At 39.7% G+C, this 22717-nt stretch overlaps 1 protein-coding gene across 3 annotated transcripts in view; it reads left to right on the top strand.

Moving 5' to 3' along the window:
- Positions 1–22717, top strand: part of fstl5 (follistatin-like 5) — a 570108-nt gene that overhangs the window by 203690 nt on the left and 343701 nt on the right. For all 3 annotated transcript variants that reach the window (XM_072914911.1, XM_061976896.2, XM_061976895.2), the window contains exon 4: positions 8350–8589. In XM_072914911.1, the coding sequence (XP_072771012.1) occupies positions 8350–8589 (240 nt within the window). The remainder of the gene's footprint in view (positions 1–8349; positions 8590–22717) is intronic.

Below are 22717 nucleotides of genomic sequence, written 5' to 3'. Positions count from 1 at the left end.
CAGGGACGGTGACCTCCGCTCCCGCAGGCAGCGCTAGCCACGCCTCCCTCCACAATGGTATTTTTTGATTCGATGTAAATCGTGGGAGAGGATGCCGGACAGACCCGGCAGGCCCAAACGCATTGTGAGGGTTTGTTGGGAACGTCTGGCAGAGTCTCCTGTCAGAGAGAGTTTCAATTCCCACCTCTGAAAGAACTTTGAACATGTCACGAGGGAGGTGCTGGACATTGAGTCCGAGTGGACCATGTTCCGTACCTCTATTGTTGAGGCGACTGATTAGAGCTGTGGCCGCAAGGTAGTTGGTGCCTGTCGTGGCGGTAATCCTAGAACCCGTTCGTGGACACCGGCGGTGAGGGAAGCCGTCAAGCTAAAGAAGGAGTCCTATTGGGTTCTTTTCGCTCATAGGACTCCTGAGGCAGCGGACAGGTACCGACAGGCCAAGCGGTGTGCGGCTTCAGCGGTCGCGGAGGAAAAAACTCGGACATGGGAGGAGTTCGGGGAAGCCATGGAAAACGACTTCCGGACGGCTTCGAAGCGATTCTGGACCACCATCCGCTGCCTCAGGAAGGGGAAGCAGTGCACTATCAACACCGTGTATGGTGAGGATGGTGTTCTGCTGACCTCGACTGCGGACGTTGTGGATCGGTGGAGGGAACACTTCGAAGACCTCCTCAATCCCACCAACACGTCGTCCTATGAGGAAACAGTGCCTAGGGAATCTGTGGTGGGCTCTCCTATTTCTGGGGCTGAGGTTGCTGAAGTAGTTAAAAAGCTCCTCAGTGGCAAGGCCCCGGGGGTGGATGAGATCCGCCCTGAGTTCCTTAAGGCTCTGGATGCTGTGGGGCTGTCTTGGTTGACAAGACTCTGCAGCATCGCGTGGACATCGGGGGCGGTACCTCTGGATTGGCAAACCGGGGTAGTGGTTCCTCTCTTTAAAAAGGGGAACCGGAGGGTGTGTTCCAACTATCGTGGGATCACACTCCTCAGCCTTCTCGGTAAGGTCTATTCAGGTGTACTGGAGAGGAGGCTACGCCGGATAGTGAAACCTCAGATTCAGGAGGAACAGTGTGGTTTTCGTCCTGGTCGTGGAACTGTGGACCAGCTCTCGGCAGGGTCCTTTAGGGTACATGGGAGTTTGCCCAACCAGTCTACATGTGCTTTGTGGACTTGGAGAAGGCATTCGACCGTGTCCCTCAGGAAGTTCTGTGGGGAGTGCTCAGAGAGTATGGGGTATCGGACTGTCTGATTAAGGCGGTCCGCTCCCTGTATGATCAGTGTCAGAGCTCGGTCCGCATTGGCGGCAGTAAGTCGGACACGTTTCCAGTGAGGGTTGGACTCCGCCAAGGCTGCCCTTTGTCACTGATTCTGTTCATAACTTTTATGGACAGAATTTCTAGGCACAGTCAGGGCGTTGAGGGGATCCGGTTTGGTGGCTGCAGGATTAGGTCTCTGCTTTTTGCAGATGATGTGGTCCTAATGGCTTCATCTGGCCAGAATCTTCAGCTCTCACTGGATCAGTTCGCAGCTGAGTGTGAAGCAACTAGGATGGGAATCAGCACCTCCAAGTCTGAGTCCATGGTTCTCGCCCGGAAAAGGGTGGAGTACCATCTCCGGGTTGCAGAGGAGACCCTACCCCAAGTTGAGGAGTTCAAGTACTTCGGAGTCTTGTTCACGAGTGAGGGAAGAGTGGATCGTGAGATCGACACGCGGATCAGTGCGGCGTCTTCAGTAATGCAGACGCTGTATCGGTCGGTTGTGGTGAAAAAGGAGCTGAGCCGGAGGGCAAAGCTCTCAATTTACCGGTCAATCTACGTTCCCATTCTCACCTATGGTCATGAGCTTTGGGTTATGACCGAAAGGACAAGATCACGGGTACAAGCGGCCGAAATGAGTTTCCTCCGCCAGGTGGCGGGGCTCTCCCTTAGAGAGAGGGTGAGAAGCTCTGTCATCCGGGAGGAGCTCAAAGTAAAGCCGCTGCTCCTCCACATGGAGAGGAGCCAGATGAGGTGGTTCGGGCATCTGCTCAGGATGTCACCCGAACGACTCCCTCGGGAGGTGTTTAGGGCACGTCCGACCGGTAGGAGGCCACGGGGAAGACCCAGGACACGTTGGGAATACTATGTCTCCCGGCTGGCCTGGGAACGCCTCGGGATCCCCCGGGAAGAGCTGGACGAAGTGGCTGGGGAGAGGGAAGTCTGGGCTTCCCTGCTTAGGCTGCTGCCGCCGCGACCCGACCTCGGATAAGCGGAAGAAGACGGATGGATGGATGGATGGATGGATAAATCAGTACCTGGTATCGGTACCTCTGCAAACTCCCATAAAAGTACATAATTCTTTACTCATCCAAAGTTATTATTTGACAAAAAATAGGTTATGCGTAAAGAAAACGGAACAACTACATGACTTTGGTGCAGATGCCGATATTAATATGGCAATATTCATGTTCAACGTAGTACAACCATAGAACGTTACTGCTACTGTGGTACTGCACGTTGGACAAAGAGGGCAGCACATATTTAGTTCTCACACTATAAAAGTTATCATTCTTTCTCACAACACTTGCATGGGATCACATGAAAACAGACCTGGGCAAAATAGGGCCGGACGTTCTACATCATTTTTTTAGACCTTTAACATGAAAAGTGTATTTGCCATTATGACGTGCAGTGATGTTTTTAAATGAGCGTAAGTTTTGAAGTACAGAAAGTATTTCATTGGTTGAAATCTGCACTTTTGAGTGTTATAGGAGTAATTAGGGTCATCTAGGTCACAGCAGCTCAGACCAGGAACAAAGCAGAGTGGACGGGGTTTGTTTTTAGAGCAGCCAACCCCAAACACGTGTCAGAAACAGATGCGGAAGCAGATTTTTACGTGATAATAAAACATATTGTATGTGTTTATTACACTTTGCATTCATATTTTGCTTTTTGTTGCATTTTTGTTGTGTTTTGCTTGGTCTGAGATGTAAAATATGTATATATTATTGTGTACAGGAGGAGAGTAGACGGCACAGACCACGAGGGAGCAGGGTAGCTTTATGTTTTATTATATATATTGTGGAACCTGATTCTCACCAAGACATAGGATTGGGTTTGCAGAAAGCCGAAAAGGGCATTTATTGCACAAGTCTTTGTAGGAAGGGCAGGGTGTGGAAGTATCAAACTTAAAGTGGCCATTAACAAACATAAATATCTCCCATCCGGGGCTCTCAATCCTTCACACAGCACACTTCTATATATGTCGTAGGTATGCCTATAAAACAATAGAAACACAACATAAGTCAAAACATTTCACATGCAGTGTCCTTAGTGGTGAAATAGAGGATGTCTCAACTTACCGCCTGATGCACCTGCCTTGTAAAGTAAAAGATGTTCAAATGGTGTTAATATTCAGTGTTTTATTGTTCATAGTTAATATTGTAAATCCCACTTTCTTTATTTTAATTTACATTTTGGGTGTCCCATTCAGTAAAAAAAAAAGTAAAATTCCATTCCCTTTCTTTGAGGAGGTCTGTCATAACGTTTTTTGGAACTTTATGGGACATTGTGACTTTTGTATTTAGTGTTCCTGAAAAAAAGGACCCAAACACACATACTGTACAGCTAAATGTGTATATATATCATTTATACACACATACACATTGCCCCCCCCCTCCCATACACATTTTTTCTCTCAATGTGGCCCCCGAGTGAAAATAATTGCCCACTTAAAATAAGGCGCACTTAAAATATATATTTTTTCTCAAAACTCGACAGTGCGCCTTATAATCGGGTGCGTCTAATGTACCTAATACGTTTGATTTAGCTTACCCACCTCGAAGCTATTTTATGTGGTACATGGTGTAATGATAAGTGTGACCGGTAGATGGCAGTCACACATAAGATATACGTGTAGACTGCAATATGATGGCAGTCACACATAAAAGATAAGTGTAGACTGCAATATGATGGCAGTCACACATACGAGATAAGTGTAGACTGCAATATGACGAAAGTCACACATAAGAGATACGTGTAGACTGCAATATGATGGCAGTCACACATAAGAGATACGTGTAGACTGCAATATGATGAAAGTCACACATAAGAGATACGTGTAGACTGCAATATGATGAAAGTCACACAGAAGAGATACGTGTAGACTCCAATATGAGGCAGTCACACATAAGAGATATGTGTAGACTGCAATATGATGGCAGTCACACATAAGAGATACTTGTAGACTGCAATATGATGGTAGTCACACATAATATGTACGTGTAGGCTGTAATATGATGGCAATCACACATCATATGTACGTGTAGACTGCAATATGATGGCAGTCACACATAAGAGATACAGTAAGTGTAGACTACAATATGATGGCAGTCACACATAAGAGATAAGTGTAGACTGCAATATGAAGGCAGTCGCACATAAGAGATACGTGTAGACTGCAATATGATGGCAGTCACACATAAGAGATACGTGTAGACTGCAATATGATGGCAATCACACATATGTACGTGTAGACTGCAATATGATGGCAGTCACACATAAGAGATAAGTGTAGACTGCAATATGATGGCAGTCACACAAAAGAGATAAGTGTAGACTGCAATATGATGGCAGTCACACATAAGAGATACGTGTAGACTGCAATATGATGGCAGTCACACATAAGAGATAGGTGTAGACTGCAATATGATGGCAGTCACATTTAAGAGATAAGTGTAGACTGCAATATGATGGCAGTCACACATAAGAGATACGTGTAGACTGCAATATGATGGCAGTCACACATAAGAGATATGTGTAGGCTGCAATATGATGGCAATCACACATAATTTGTACGTGTAGACTGCAATATGATGGCATTCACACATAATTTGTACGTGTAGACTGCAATAAGATGGCATTCACAGATAAGAGATATAAGTAGACTGCAATATGACTCAAGTAAACAACACCAACATGTTATATGTTCCATTGAAAATATAGAACATTACACACGGCACTCAAAAATCCATCAAAATGTTTTAGTAGGACTTTGGTAAGCTATGAAGCCACACCACTTGATGGATTGTACTGTGCTTCAACATAGGAGTATTATTATGGTGTGTGTATGTGTGTATAAGGTAAGACCTATTATCTGCCGTTTTGTTTGGCAATATTATGCAAAAGCAACTTTTCTTACTTTCTGGTACCTGCTGATCTGTATTTGGGGTCTGCATAAGTCCTGAAAATGTGCGCACGTCCGCCTTTGTAGTCCGTGTCGATAAGCTTCTTATTTTTCTCTATCTTCTTGTTATGCTATTGCCATTTCTAATATAAAGTAGTGTAAAGTTCTTACTTATATCTGTCAGTAAACTTGCCATGAAAGCACTAAAACATACCGGTGTAGTGAGTTTACATTATTCACCCAAACAACTTTAGTTATTAGAGAGTTGCGGTTCTGGACGGTTTTTCACGGGACACATTTCGGGTGTTGTTGTTGCGCTAGTGAGCCACGGATGAGGAGATGCTGCTCCGTTATTGATTGAAGTAAAGTGTGAGTGTCATTAAAACAGTTACCACCATTACATGTTATGTAGACCACAAGGAAGTCTTTTACATTTAGAAAAATAATATTAATATGACTCCTTTAAAGCGCCCTATAATTCAGTGCACCTTATATATGAAAAAAGATCAAAAATAGACCCTTCATGGGCAGTGCGCCTTATCATCCGGTGTGCATTATGGTCCGGAAAATACAGTTGATTTATTTTTAGCCAAGGGGAAAAATGCATGGCTTAAAACTGCAGTTCTTAAACTCCAGATTGATTTGCAGGCAAATTAATTTCTTCAAAAAACAACTTTTCAGTTTCCCAGGGAGCAATGAGAAAAACAAAAAAAGACTCCATGACTAAACACATGTGTTTGATATGGACTGACTGCCAGCACAAAGGTGATGACAAACGAGCGCGCCCTTCAACGACCCCGCCGGTGGCAGAGAGGATGCCCACCCGTGTCGCAGCAATTGGCGGAATAATCATTACCGCTGGGAATGAATAAAGTGGCAAATTGTCTGCCTGCGTGCGGGTCACAGCGTGAGTGGCGGTGTGACGTCAGACAGCGCAATCAGCCTGAGTTTGTTTAGGACAATGTCGCTCCCAAACTGCGTGATTGAGCACGCTTTATTACTGGTCCTGTTTTACTATAATGGGGAGAAATGATGTCTGTAATTTGCTGCCGCACGCAGACAAGTATCATGCATCTGAGACATAACAACCTCAGGCTATCACCGCCTAACCCGCTCTTTAAAATTGTATCCTGACTGTTTATTTTTATAGCAATAGCCTGCAGGACGGATGCTTTCACGCTTTGTGCTCGCCAAGAACTCTTGATGGATGCTTCATTTTGTACCCTTACATGTCTTCTTTGCTGTCAACCCTTATAGAGTACATTGTATTATTATTATTATAATTATACAGTATGTTAATATATATATAAATAATATTATATATATATATATATATATATATATATATATATATATATATATATATATATATATATATATATTATATATTTACATATATAAATACATACATGTGTGTATATATACATATATATATATATATATATATATATATATATATGTGTATATATATATATATATATATATATATATATATATATATATACATATGTATGTATATATATGTATATATATATATATATATATATATATGTATATATATATATATATATACATATGTATATATATACATATGTATATGTATATATATATATATGTATATATATATATATATATATATATATATATATATATATATATATATATATATATATATGTATATATACTGTACATACAAACCCCGTTTCCATAAGAGTTGGGAAATTGTGTTAGATGTAAATATAAACGGAATCCAATGATTTGCAAATCCTTTTCAACCCATATTCAATTGAATGCACTACAAAGACAACATATTTGATGTTCAAACTCATAAACTTTATCGTTTTTTGCAAATAATAATTAACTTAGAATTTCATGGCTGCAACACGTGCCAGCGTAGTTGGGAAAGGGCATGTTCACCACTGTGTTACATGGCCTTTCCTTTTAACAACACTCAGTAAACGTTTGGGAACTGAGGAGACACATTTTTTAAGCTTCTCAGGTGGAATTCTTTCCCATTCTTGCTTGATGTACAGCTTAAGTTGTTCAACAGTCCGGGGGTCTCTGTTGTGCTATTTTAGGCTTCATAATGCACCACACATTTTCAATGGGAGACAGGTCTGGACTACAGACAGGCCAGTCTAGTACCCGCACTCTTTTACTTTGAAGCCACGTTGATGTAACACGTGGCTTGGCATTGTCTTGCTGAAATAAGCAGGGGTGTCCATGGTAGTGTTGCTTGGATGGCAACATATGTTGCTCCAAAACCTGTATGTACCTTTCAGCATTAATGGCGCCTTCACAGATGTGTTAGTTACGCATGTCTTGGGCACTAATACACCGCCATACCATCACACATAATGCCTTTTACATTTTGCGCCTATAACAATCCGGATGGTTCTTTTCCTCTTTGGTCCGGAGGACACGACGTCCACAGTTTCCAAAAACAATTTGAAATGTGGACTCGTCAGACCACAGAACACTTTTCCACTTTGTATCAGTCCATCTTAGATGAGCTCAGGCCCAGCGAAGCCGACGGCGTTTCTGGGTGTTGTTGATAAACGGTTTTCGCCTTGCATAGGAGAGTTTTAACTTGCACTTACAGATGTAGCGACCAGCTGTAGTTACTGACAGTGGGTTTCTGAAGTGTTCCTGAGCCCATGTGGTGATATCCTTTACACACTGATGTCGCTTGTTGATGCAGGACAGTTTGAGGGATCGAAGGTCACGGTCTTAGCTGCTTACGTGCAGTGATTTCTCCAGATTCCCTGAACCCTTTGATGATATTACGGAGCGTAGATGGTGAAATCCCTAAATTCCTTGCAATAGCTGGTTGAGAAAGGTTTTTCTTAAACTGTTCAACAATTTGCTCACGCATTTGTTGACAAAGTGGTGACCCTCGCCCCATCCTTGTTCGTGAATGACTGAGCATTTCATGGAATCTACTTTTATACCCAATCATATACCCAATATATATATATATATATATATATATATATATATATATATATAAATATACATGGGTCCAAGGTTGAGTGAGGGTGACATCAAAAAGTGCCAGCGAGAACAATTCTATGTGGGTTTGAATAAACCACATGTGGTATTATCAACAGTATGAGGCGTCCGACATCACCCAAAATTGCCTCCTCTCCACCACACGTGCCCTCATAGCGCTCCATTGGTGTTTTGCAGGTGTGACGGGCCACACCAACCCGTGCCAGCTCAAGTACTGCGGCCCCGGCCGCCGCTGCGCCGTCAACCAGTCTACGGGCCGGGGAGAGTGCGGCTGCCCGGACCGCTGCAAGGAGCGCTACAAGCCCGTGTGCGGTTCGGACGGGAAGCTCTATTCCAACCACTGCCAGCTGCACCGCGCCGCCTGCTCGCAGCGCCGCAGGATCGCCATCGTGCACAGCCAGGACTGCTTCTACAAAGGTAGGCCCCCTTGTGGCGTTTACCTCATGGCGGTCTGCATGGGTGGGAGACTGACCTTTATGATGCTGATCCGGTCCGTTGTAGCCCGGAGGACCGGATTCTAGCAGGATTTACACAAACATTCACACAGCACCAGAACACTTCTTAGAAGTTCTACACCTCAATGTCATCCAACACTTCCAGAAATAAATTAATTTTTAAATACTGTAGTACCACACAACTATGAAGAACTTTACACTACTTTATATTAGAAATGGCAACAGCGGAGGATGAATCATAACAAGAAGATAGATAAAAAGAAGAAGCTTTTCCACTGCGGTATCGGCACGGACTACAGTCCACAAATGTTCAGGACTTATGCAGATCTCCAATACAGATCAGCAGGTACCAGAAGGTAAGAAAAGTTGCTTTTGCATAATATTGCGAAAACAAAACGCCAGATTATATGTTTTACCTTATAAACACAACATAATAATACTCCTATGTTGAAGCACAGTACGTCTGACTATGGTAGCCTTAATGCACCGATAATCCCTCAATCGGCGCAGCTTAATAGCTTACCAAAGTCGTGCTAAAACATTTTGACAGAAGGTAAGAAAAGTTGGTTCTGCAAAATATTGTGAAACAAAACGCCAGATAAGATGTCTGCTAAAGGGTGCCATGTTGTGGTCCTTACCAAAGTAATACTTAGTAATAATCTCTGACTATGCTAGCCGAAATGGGCCGAAAATCCATCAAGCGGTGCGGCTTAAAAGTCATACTAAAACATTTTGACAGATATTTGAGTGCTGTGTGTAATGTTCTTTATTTTCATTGGGACATTGAAAGTGTTGGTGTTGTTTACTGGTGTCTTTTTGCAGTCTACACTTATCTATTATGTGTGACTGCCATCATTTTGCAGTCTACACATCTCTTGTGTGTGACTGCCATCATATTGCAGTCTACACATATCTCTTATGTGTGACTGCCATCATATTGCAGTCTACACATATCTCTTATGTGTGACTGCCATCATAATGCAGTCTACACGTATCTCTTATGTGTGACCGCCATCATATTGCAGTCTACACGTATCTCTTATGTGTGACCGCCAAAATATTGCAGTCTACACGTATCTCTTATGTGTGACTGCCATCATATTGCAGTCTACAGGTATCTCTTGTGTGGCTGTCATCATATTGCAGTCTACACATATCTCTTATGTGTGACTGCCATCGTATTGCAGTCTACACGTATCTCTTGTGTGACTGCCATCATATTGCAGTCTACACGTATCTCTTATGTGTGACTGCCATCATATTGCAGTCTACACGCATCTCTTATGTGTGACTGCCATCATATTGCAGTCTACATGTATCTCTTATGTGTGACTGCCATCATATTGCAGTCTACACGTATCTCTTATGTGTGACCGCCATCATATTGCAGTCTACACGTATCTCTTATGTGTGACTGCCATCATATTGCAGTCTACACGTATCTCTTATTTGTGACTGCCATCATATTGCAGTCTACACGTATCTCTTATGTGTGACCGCCATCATATTGCAGTCTACACGTATCTCTTATGTGTGACCGCCATCATATTGCAGTCTACACATATCTCTTGTGTGACTGCCATCATATTGCAGTCTACACGTATCTCGTATGTGTGACTGCCATCATTGTGGAGTCTACACGTATCTCTTATGTGTGACTGCCATCATATGGCAGTCTACACGTATCTCTTATGTGTGACTGCCATCATATTGCAGTCTACACATATCTCTTATGTGTGACCGCCATCATATTGCAGTCTACACGTATCTCTTATGTGTGACCGCCATCATATTGCAGTCTACACGTATCTCTTATGTGTGACCACCAAAATATTGCAGTCTACACGTGTATCGTATGTGTGACTGCCATCATATTGCAGTCTACAGGTATCTCTTGTGTGGCTGTCATCATATTGCAGTCTACACGTATCTCTTATGTGTGACTGCCATCATATTGCACTGAACTTATTTACCCTAAATTTCTTTACTCCAAATGTTTATACACTGAACTTTGAACTTTTTTACCCTGAATGTTTATACACTGATTTTGTTTTTACACTGACATTTTTTACACAGATTTTTTATAAAATTAATTTTTTACACTGAACTTGTTTACCCTGAATTTTTATACACTGATCTTTTTTTTTACACAAAATGTTTTAAAGCAATATTTTTTATACACTTAACATTTTTACCCTGAATCTTTATACACTGATTTAGTTTTTACACTGAATTTTTCTACACAAATTTTTTGTAATTTTTTTTTTTTTTACACTGTACTTTTTTACCCTTCATTTGTATACTCCGAATTTTTATACACTGAACTTTTTTACCCTGAATGTTTATACACTGATTGTATTTTACACTGAAATTTTTTACACAGACTTTTTATCAAATTATTGTTTTTACACTGAACTTTTTTACCCTGAATTTTTATACACTGATTTTCTTTTTTACACTAAATGTTTTAAAGCAATATTTTTTATACACTGAACTTATTTACCCTAAATGTTTATACACTGATTTTGTTTTTACACTGAATTTTTTTACACAAATTTTTATAAAAATTTTTTTTTTAAACTGTACTTTTTTACCCTGAATTTTTATACATTAATTTTTTTTTTACACTAAATGTTTTTACGCAACATTTTTTATATACTGAACTTTTTTTACCCTACATTTTTATACTCTGAATTTTTATTCACTGAACTTTTTTACCCTGAATGTTTATACACTGATTTTTTTTTACACTGAATTTTTTTGCATAAAATGTTTGTACACTGAATTTTTCTACACTGAAATTTCTTACCCTGAATTTTTATACACTGATTTTGTTTTTACACTAAATTTTTTTTACACAACATTTTTTATACACTGAACTTTTTTACCCTGAATTTTTATACTCTGAATTATTGTATATTGAACTCTTTTTTTACCCTGCATGTTTATACACTGATTTTGTTTGTACACTGAATTTTTATACACTGAATTTTCTTACCCTGAATTTTCATGCACTGAATTTCTATACACTTAATTTTTTTTACCCTGAATTTTTATACACTGATTTCTTTTTCTGGCTTCTCTCGAGAGAAGCCAGATGAGGTGGTTCGGGCATCTGGTCAGGATGCCACCTGAACGCCTCCCTCGGGAGGTGTTTAGGGCATGTCCAACCGGTAGGAGGCCACGGGGAAGACCCAGGACACGCTGGGAAGACTATGTCTCCCGGCTGGCCTGGGAACGCCTCGGGATCCCCCGGGAGGAGCTGGACGAAGTGGCTGGGGAGAGGGAAGTCTGGGCTTCCCTGCTTAGGCTGCTGCCCCCGCGACCCGACCTCGGATAAGCGGAAGAAGATGGATGGATGGTTGGATGATTTCTTTTTTACATTGAATTCTTTTACACAAAATATTTATACACTGAATCTTTTTTATACACCAGATTTAAAAAGTTTTCAACCCACGCATTTTGCTCACAATTTTTTTTCAATGAAATTGTCAGATGTAGAAAAAAAAAATCAGTTCACAAAATTCAAATGCAATAAAATTCAGTGACATAAATTCAATGTCAACAAAAGTTAAAATGAACCTCCATGCCAGTACACTTAAACATGGTTTAAGGATGGCCGCAGTTTGACCCCGGAACAGACTATTTCCAGGATTCCAATAGTTTCTAAGCTTGAACGAGTGATCTTGGCATAGATGTTTGATGTTTGAGGTTCCAGTGCACAGTTGGAAGATTGTTGAGTGAATAAAAGAAGTCGGGTGCTTCCTGCAGGCCTCGATGACTCAAGCAGACTCTTCTATTCCAACGCCAACATCACAGACGACCAGCAAGGAGCTCCACTCCTCCGCCAAGCCCACAATTTGGCGGCGTCCTCGTTAAGAGGTCCTCTGTAATCTGCTGCAAGTTGGAAGGTGAAGGCTGGCAGATAGGGAAAGTGCCAACCCGAGGATTTAGCGATTTATGGGGTGGATCAAACGGCAACGCTCCGACAATGTTGATGATGTGATTTCACTCGCCACATTTTGGAGAGTTTGCTGAAACAACACATTGTGGGGCAACTTTTTACGACGCTATTAAAATAAGGTTATATTACAACTGAAGACTGCAGACGCAGCACAAGACTGCTGCCACTCAAAAACATAATATGCTGTGGCAAACTCTCCTTTATTGTTGTTAATTGGTTCCGAGCCTGAATGCATTTCTGCAAAGTTATCCATTTTATATCAAATAGGGTCATAACTACATAAAAAAACGAGAGAAAAAATGTTTACAAGTTTCTAAATAAGTGCTTTTTAACATTAAAAACAACACTTTTACACTCATTTAATCCAACACACTGTACAATAATAATGCGGCTTGAGGTTGAGCCACGATACTAACCAACATGTCCTGGTTTTGTCTTGGTCTTATAGTAGTCATTGGCATTTTTTATTTTTTATTTAACCATTTTTATGCCTGAAAATCATGAACACCATGCAATTGTTTAGGGCAATGGTCTGGAACCCAAAATGTTAAAAGAGACAAATTTGGCCAAAAACACGACGAATAAATCTGTCCGGAGCCGCAAAAAAATAAACGCCTTGTATAAGTGTTATTTATTATGAAGACAACACATGTTGAAAGTGTCTATATTATTTATGTTAGCCTACTATCAAAATGACTTTACACGTCCTATATAAGTGTTATAATGAAGACAATACATGACGCAAGTGTCTATATTAGCTATAGTAGCCTACTATCAAAATGACTTTAAAAGTCTTATATAAGTGTTATAATGAAGACAACACATGATGTAAGTGTCTATTATCTATATTAACCTACTATCAAAATGACTTTAAAAGTCTTATATATGTGTTATAATGAAGACAACACATGATGTAAGTGTCTATTATCTATATTAACCTACTATCAAAATGACTTTAAAAGTCTTATATAAGTGTTATAATGAAGACAACACATGATGTAAGTGTCTATTATCTATATTAACCTACTATCAAAATGACTTTAAAAGTCTTATATATGTGTTATAATGAAGGCAACACATGATCTGATCTAAGTGTCTATATTAGCCTACTATCAAAATTACTTTAAAAGTCGTATATAAGTGTTATAATAAATGCAACACATGATGTAAGTGTCTATTAGTTATGTTAGCCTACTATTAAAATGACGTTAAATGTCTTATATAACTGTTATAATGAAGACAACACATGATGTAAGTGTCTATATTATCTATACTAGCCTACTATCAAAATGACTTTAAACATCTTATATAACTGTTACAATGAAGACAACACATGATGGGTCTATATTAGTATGTTAGCCTACTATCAAAATTAATTTAAAAGTCTTATATAAGTGTTATAATGAATGCAACACATGATGTAAGTGTCTATATTAGTTATATTAGCCTACTATCAAAATTAATTTAAAAGTCTTATATAAGTGTTATAATGAATGCAACACATGATGTAAGTGTCTATATTAGTTATATTAGCCTACTATCAAAATTACTTTAAACGTCTTATATAAGTGTTATAATAAATGCAACACATGATGTAAGTGTCTATATTAGCTTACGATCAAAATTACTTTAAAAGTCTTATATAAGTGTTATAATGAATGCAACACATGATGTGTCTATTATCTATATTAACCTACTATCAAAATGAATTTAAAAGTCGTATATACGTGTTATAATGAAGACAACACATGATGTGTGTATATTAGTTATATAAGCCTACTGTCAAAATTACTTTAAGTCTTATATAAGTGTTATAATGAAGACAACACATGATGTAAGTGTCTATATTAGTTATATTAGCCTACTGTCAAAATTACTTTAAAAGTCTTATATAAGTGTTATAATGAAGACAACACATGATGTAAGTGTCTATAATAGTTATATTAGCCTACTATCAAAATTACTTTAAAGGTCTTGTATAAGTGTTATAATGAAGGCAGCACATGATGTAAGTGTCTATATTAGCCTACTATCAAAATGACTTTAAAAGTCTTATATAAGTGTTATAATGAATGCAACACATGATGTAAGTGTCTATTATCTATATTAACCTACTATCAAAATGACTTTAAAAGTCTTATATAAGTGTTAAATGAAGACAACACATGACGAAAGTGTCTATTATCTATATTAACCTACTATCAAAATGACTTTAAAAGTCTTATATACGTGTTATAATGAAGGCAACACATGATCTAAGTGTCTATATTAGCCTACTATCAAAATTACTTTAAAAGTCTTATATAAGTGTTATAATAAATGCAACACATGATGTGTCTATATTAGTTATGTTAGCCTACTATTAAAATGACTTTAAATGTCTTATATAACTCTTATAATGAAGACAACACATGATGTAAGTGTCTATATTATCTATACTAGCCTACTATCAAAATGACTTTAAAGGTCTTATATAAGTGTTATAATGAAGGCAGCACATGATGTAAGTGTCTATATTAGCCTACTATCAAAATGACTTTAAAAGTCTTATATAAGTGTTATAATGAATGCAACACATGATGTAAGTGTCTATTATCTATATTAACCTACTATCAAAATGACTTTAAAAGTCTTATATAAGTGTTATAATAAATGCAACACATGATGTAAGTGTCTATATTAGCCTACTATCAAAATGACTTTAAAAGTCTTATAGAAGTGTTATAATAAATGCAACACATGATGTAAGTGTCTATATTAGCCTACTATCAAATTTACTTTAAAAGTCTTATATAAGTGTTATAATGAAGACAACACATGACGGAAGTGTCTATCTTAGCTATATTAGCCTACTATCAAAATGACTTTAAAAGTCTTATATAAGTGTTATAATGAAGACAACACATGATGTGTCTATATTAGTTATATTAGCCTACTATCAAAATGACTTTAAAAGTCTTATATAAGTGTTATAATGAAGACAACACATGACGAAAGTGTCTATATTAGCTATATTAGCCTACTATCAAAATTACTTTAAACGTCTTATATAAGTGTTATAATGAAGACAACACATGATGTAAGTGTCTATATTAGCCTACTATCAAAATGACTATTTGTCACAGGCTAACACAAATCTTGGTTGACAGAAATGTTGAAATGTAATATTTATTCTACACATTTTTACAACATTGGAAAACATTAGTAAAACGGAGGCTTTTTAGAGGGTGAGATAACTCCTGGAAGGTACTGGCTTAGAAAGACCAAAGGTATAGATGTAAATCAGCAGGCTGTCTTCTTCTAACAGATTTATTACAATCTTTGCAAGCTGTGTAACGTTTGCTGTGGTCTGGAACAACACGGCATGCAAATCCCATGTGACATACAGATAATGTGTCATGAGACATGCAAATATAAATTAAACACACAGAGGACATAAGTAAAGGAAATTAAATGAGCTACAAATGAGGCATAATGATGCAATATGTACATACAACTGGCATAAATAGCATGATTTATTAGCTTGCAGTCATGCATTGACCAAATATGCCTGATTAGAATTCCACACAAGTCAATAACGTCAACAAAGCTCACTTTTGTGCAATTTGGTACAGCATACAAAGTTTGGTGGACAAAATGAGACAAAGAAAGAGTGGCATAAAACACGTCTTTCTGTGGCAGCGTTGGAGAACATTGCACATGTAAACAAACTGTAGTGAGAACAAGGAGCGACAAAATTAGTAGGACAAAATATTGCTTGCCAAATCTTCTCATCAGTGAGGCATGTTTCATACAGTGGGACTTTTAACATATAGGAAGGTTTGTGTCATGTTTGTCCTCCTACAGAAAATATATTACAAACCCCAAAAGCAGTGAAATTGTCACGTTGTGTAAATGGTAAATAAAAAGAGAATACAATGATTTGCAAATCTTTTTCAACTTATATTTTATTGAATAGACTGCAAAGACAAGATATTTAACGTTCAAACTGGAAAACTTTGTTATTTTTTGCAAATATTAGCTCATTTGGAATTTGATGCCTGCGACATGTTTCAAAAAAGCTGGCACAAGTGGCAAAAAAGAGTGAGAACATTGAGGAATGCTCATCAAACACTTATTTGGAACATCCCACAGGTGAACAGGCTAATTGGGAACAGGTGGGTGCCATGATTGGGTATGCAACTAGCTTCCATGAAATGCTCAGTCATTCACAAACAAGGATGGGGCGAGGGTCACCACTTTGTCAACAAATGTGTGAGCAAATTGTTGAACAGTTTAAAGAACAACATTTCTCAACCAGCTATTGCAAGGAATTTAGGGATTTCACCATCTACGCTCCGTAATATCATCAAAAGGTTCAGAGAATCTGGAGAAATCCAGGCATGTGACTTTTGATACCTCAATGTACTGCATCAAAAACCGACATCAGTGTGTAAAGGATATCACCACATGGGCTCAGGAACACTTCAGAAAACCACTGTCAGTAACTACAGTTGGTTGCTACATCTGTAAGTGCAAGTTAAAGCTCTACTATGCAAAGCCACAGCCATTTATCAACAACACCCAGAAACGCCGCCGGGTTCGCTGGGCTTGAGCTCATCTAAGATGGACTGATACAAAGTGGAAAAGTCTTCTGTGGTCTGACGAGTCCACACTTCAAATTGTTTTTGGAAACTGTGAATGTCGTGTCCTCCGGACCAAAGAGGAAAAGAACCATCCGGATTGTTCTAGGGTCAAAGTGTAAAAGGCAGCATGTGTGATGGTATGGGGGTGTATTAGTGCACCAAGACATGGGTAACTTACACATCTGTGAAGGCGCCATTAATGCTGAAAGGTACATTTTGTAGATAATGTCTTGATCAACAATGTGATTTCACACTTTCTAAGCATCCATTCCCAAATATAGCCTCCTCTAAATAACATATGCAAACACGACAGCAACTCTTTGAAGTGTTAATATAATTTACATACGCAGCAGAGAATAAAATCCCCCGTGGCTCCTCATGTTTCCAGTTACCCAAAGCACATACATAAGTACATACAGAACGTCCACAAGAGTCTATGTGAGGTTGGACTGTTAGCTGGATTGCACACACAGATTGTGTTTACAAACCCCGTTTCCATATGAGTTGGGAAATTGTGTTAGATGTAAATATAAACGGAATACAATGATTTGCAAATCCTTTTCAACCCATATTCAGTTGAATGCACTACAAAGACAACATATTTGATGTTGAAACTCATAAACTTTTTTTTTTTTTTGCAAATAATAATTAACTTAGAATTTCATGGCTGCAACGTGTGCCAAAGTAGTTGGGAAAGGGCATGTTCACCACTGTGTTACATGGCCTTTCCTTTTAACAACACTCAGTAAACGTTTGGGAACTGAGGAGACACATTTTTTAAGTTTCTCAGGTGGAATTCTTTCCCATTCTTGCTTGATGTACAGCTTAAGTTGTTCAACAGTCCGGGGGTCTCCGTTGTGGTATTTTAGGCTTCATAATGCGCCACACATTTTCAATGGGAGACAAGTCTGGACTACAGGCAGGCCAGTCTAGTACCCGCACTCTTTTACTATGAAGCCACATTGATGTAACACGTGGCTTGGCATTGCCTTGCTGAAATAAGCAGGGGCGTCCATGGTAACGTTGCTTGGATGGCAACACATGTTGCTCCAAAACCTGTATGTACCTTTCAGCATTAATGGCACCTTCACAGATGTGTAAGTTACCCATGTCTTGGGCACTAATACACCCCCATACCATCACACATGCTGCCTTTTACACTTTGCGTCTTGAACAATCCGAATGGTTCGTTTCCTCTTTGGTCCGGAGGACACGACGTCCACAGTTTCCAAAAACAATTTGAAATGTGGACTCGTCAGACCACAGAACAATTTTCCACTTTGTATCAGTCCATCTTAGATGAGCTCAGGCCCAGCGAAGCCGACGGCGTTTCTGGGTGTTGTTGATAAACGGTTTTCGCCTTGCATAGGAGAGTTTTAACTTGCACTTACAGATGTAGCGACCAACTGTAGTTACTGACAGTGGGTTTCTGAAGTGTTCCTGAGCCCATGTGGTGATATCCTTTACACACTGATGTAGCTTGTTGATGCAGTACAGCCTGAGGGATCGAAGTTCACGGGCTTAGCTGCTTACGTGCAGTGATTTCTCCAGATTCTCTGAACACTTTGATGATATTACGGAGCGTAGATGGTGAAATCCCTGAATTCCTTGCAATAGCTGGTTAAGAAAGGTTTTTCTTAAACTGTTCAACAATTTGCTCAGGCATTTGTTGACAAAGTGGTGACCCTCGCCCCATCCTTGTTTGTGAATGGAATCTACTTTTATACCCAATCATGGCACCCACCTGTTCCTAATTAGCCTATTCACCTGTGGGATGTTCAAATAAGTGTTTGATGAGCATTCCTCAACTTTATCAGTATTTATTGCCACCTTTCCCAACTTCTTTGTCACGTGTTGCTGGCATCAAATTCTAAAGTTAATGATTATTTGCAACAAAAAAATTTTTTTTATTTGTTTGAACATCAAATATGTTGTCTTTGTAGCATATTCAACTAAAAAATGGGTTGAAAATGATTTGCAAATCATTATATTCCATTTATATTTACATCTAACACAATTTCCCAACTCATATGGAAACGGGGTTTGTAGATATTTTCCTGATGGGGCCTTTATCACCTGGAAGAGTTCCATGCAGAGCAGTGTGAGGTAGTCTTGCTGCGGCTGGACTGCACATGCCAATCAGAGACATGACAGTGAGTGAAGGATCTCATTAGTCTGCATGTCACCCCCATTTAACCGGGACAGCTTCTGATTGAAAAGTTAAGCGCCACACGTTGAAAGTCGGTGCAATTTGTGCAGAAGAGGCCCGTCGAGAGGTGTGACGTCACACCGTGACATCTTTACGACATTTGGAATGTGTGACTGCAGTGTTTACCCTCTGATGTTAGCATTAGCCTCTCATCCACTTACGGGGATAACTATGCATCTTCAGGATATTTATGTTTAATATATTTTTTAGTTTTTTTTGGGAGTTTGGGGAGTTTGCCCAACCAGTCTACATGTGCTTTGTGGACTTGGAGAAGGCATTTGACCATTTCCCTCGGGAAGTCCTGTGGGGAGTGCTCAGAGAGTATGGGGTATCGGACTGTCTGATTGTGGCGGTCCGCTCCCTGTACGATCAGTGTCAGAGCTTGGTCCGCATTGCCGGCAGTAAGTCGGACACGTGTCCAGTGAGGGTTGGACTCCGCCAAGGCTGCCCTTTATCACCCATTCTGTTCATAACTTTTATGGACAGAATTCCTAGGCGCAGTCAAGGCGTTGAGAGGATCCGGTTTGGTGGCTGCAGGATTACGTCTCTGCTTTTTGCAGATGATGTGGTCCTGATGGCTTCATCTGGCCAGGATCTTCAGCTCTCATTGGATCGATTCGAAGCCGAGTGTGAAGCGACTGGGATGAGAATCAGCACCTCCAAGTCCGAGTCCATGGTTCTCGCCCGAAAAAGGGTGGAGTGCCATCTCCGGGTTGGGGAGGAGACCCTGCCCCAAGTGGAGGAGTTCAAGTACCTCGGAGTCTTGTTCACGAGTGGGGGAAGAGTGGATGGTGAGATCGACAGGCGGATCGGTGCGGCGTCTTCAGTAATGCGGACGATGTATCGATCCGTTGTGGTGAAGAAGGAGCTGAGCCGGAAGGCAAAGCTCTCAATTTACCGGTCAATCTACGTTCCCATCCTCACCTATGGTCATGAGCTTTGGGTCATGACCGAAAGAACAAGATCACGGGTACAAGCGGCTGAAATGAGTTTCCTCCGCCGGGTGGCGGGGATCTCCCTTAGAGATAGGGTGAGAAGCTCTGCCATCCGGGGGGAGCTCAAACTAAAGCCACTAGTCCTCCACATGAAGAGGAGCCAGATGAGGTGGTTCGGGCATCTGGTCAGGATGCCACCTGAACGCCTCCCTAGGGAGGTGATTCAGGCACGTCCGACCGGTAGGAGGCCACGGGGAAGACCCAGAACACGTTGGGTAGACTATGTCTCCCGGCTGGCCTGGGAACGCCTCGGGATCCCCCGGGAGGAGCTGGACGAAGTGGCTGGGGAGAGGGAAGTCTGGGCTTCCCTGCTTAGGCTGCTTCCCTGCTTAGGCTGCTGCCCCTGCGACCCGACCTCAGATAAGCGGAAGAATAAATAAATAAATAAATGGGTTATACTTGTATAGCGCTTTTCTACCTTCAAGGTACTCAAAGCGCTTTGACAGTATTTCCACATTTACCCATTCACACACTGATGGCGGGAGCTGCCATGCAAGGCGCTAACCAGCAGCCATCAGGAGCAAGGGGTGAAGTGTCTTGCCCAAGGACACAACGGACGTGACTAGGATGGTAGAAGGTGGGGATTGAACCCCAGTAACCAGCAACCCTCCGATTGCTGGCACGGCCACTCTACCAACTTCGCCACGCCGATGGATGGATGGATGGATGGATGGATATTATTTTGGTTTGCCGTGATATTGTGGCTGCATGAAAGAATGGCGAATGTGTTGTCTTCAGAAGATGTGATAGTGTTTTTTTCCACCTGATCCTCTGTACTCATTTAAGTCATACTTATTCCCGTTGTGGTACATGGTGCAATGATAAGCGTGACCAGCAGATGACAGTCACACATAAGAGATACCTGTGGACTGTAGGTTGACATGTTCAATGAATGACGCTAGCATGCAACTACAGAGTATCTCTCAAAAATCGTTGTTACATTACGACTTTGATAAGCTTTGACAACCCACCGCTTGATGGATTGTCGGAGCATTACGGCTATGGTAGTCAGACGTACTGTGCTTCAACATACACGTATTATTATGGTGTGTGTATAAGGACCCCAAATTGACACAGATTAGGAGACATTATCTGGCATTTTGTTGCGCAATAATATGCAAAACCAACTATTTTTACAGACTGGTACATGCTGATGTGTATTTGGGATCTGCATAAGTCCCAACAATTTGCTTGCATCTTTATTTTTTATTTTTTTACATTTATATATTACATTTATCTGTACGCTTGTGCACCTTGTAATCTTCTCTGCATTTTTTTTTTCAAAATTATTTTTTTAAATCATATTTTTTTACTTATATCTGAATTTTTCCGTACATTTTACACAGCATGCACATTGTTGCATTCTCCACACTTTTTTTGTCAATACTATTTGTATTCAATTATTTTATTTTATTACATATATCTTTAATGTTTCTGTACACTTTTAAATAATATACACATTGTTGCATTCTCTAAAATCGGGCGGAAGGCGGTGTACACCCTGGACAAGTCGCCACATCATCGCAGGGCCAACACAGATAGACATATATATATATATATATATATATATATATATATATATATATATATATATATATATATATATGTATATATGTATATATATATATATATATATATATATATATATATATATATATACATGCATATGTATATATATATATATATATATATATATATATATATATATATATATATATATATATACATGCATATGTATATATATATGTATATGTGTACGTGCAGTGATTTCTCCAGATTCTCTGAACCCTTTGATGATATTACGGACCGTAGATGGTGAAATCCCTAAATTCCTTGCAATAGCTGGTTGAGAAAGGTTTTTCTTAAACTGTTCAACAATTTGCTCACACATTGGTTGACAAAGTGGTGACCCTCGCCCCATCCATGTTTGTAAATGACTGAGCATTTCATGGAATCTACTTTTATACCCAAGCATGGCACCCACCTGTTCCCAATTTGCCTGTTCACCTGTGGGATGTTCCAAATAAGTGTTTGATGAGCATTCCTCAACTTTATCAGTATTTATTGCCACCTTTCCCAACTTCTTTGTCACGTGTTGCTGGTATCAAATTCTAAAGTTAATGATTATTTGAAAAAAAAAATGTTTATCACTTTGAACATCAAATATGTTGTTTTTGTAGCATATTCAACTCAATATGGGTTGAAAATGAATTGCAAATCATTGTATTCCGTTTATATTTACATCTAACACAATTTCCCAACTCATATGGAAACGGGGTTTGTAATTTCAAGCATGT

Source organism: Nerophis lumbriciformis, linkage group LG16 (genome assembly GCF_033978685.3).
Source record: "Nerophis lumbriciformis linkage group LG16, RoL_Nlum_v2.1, whole genome shotgun sequence".
In the NCBI taxonomy this organism is placed as follows: Eukaryota; Metazoa; Chordata; class Actinopteri; order Syngnathiformes; family Syngnathidae; genus Nerophis; species Nerophis lumbriciformis.
The sequence above is the reverse complement of the archived record's forward strand: the minus strand, read 5'-3'. Positions and strand labels throughout refer to the sequence as shown.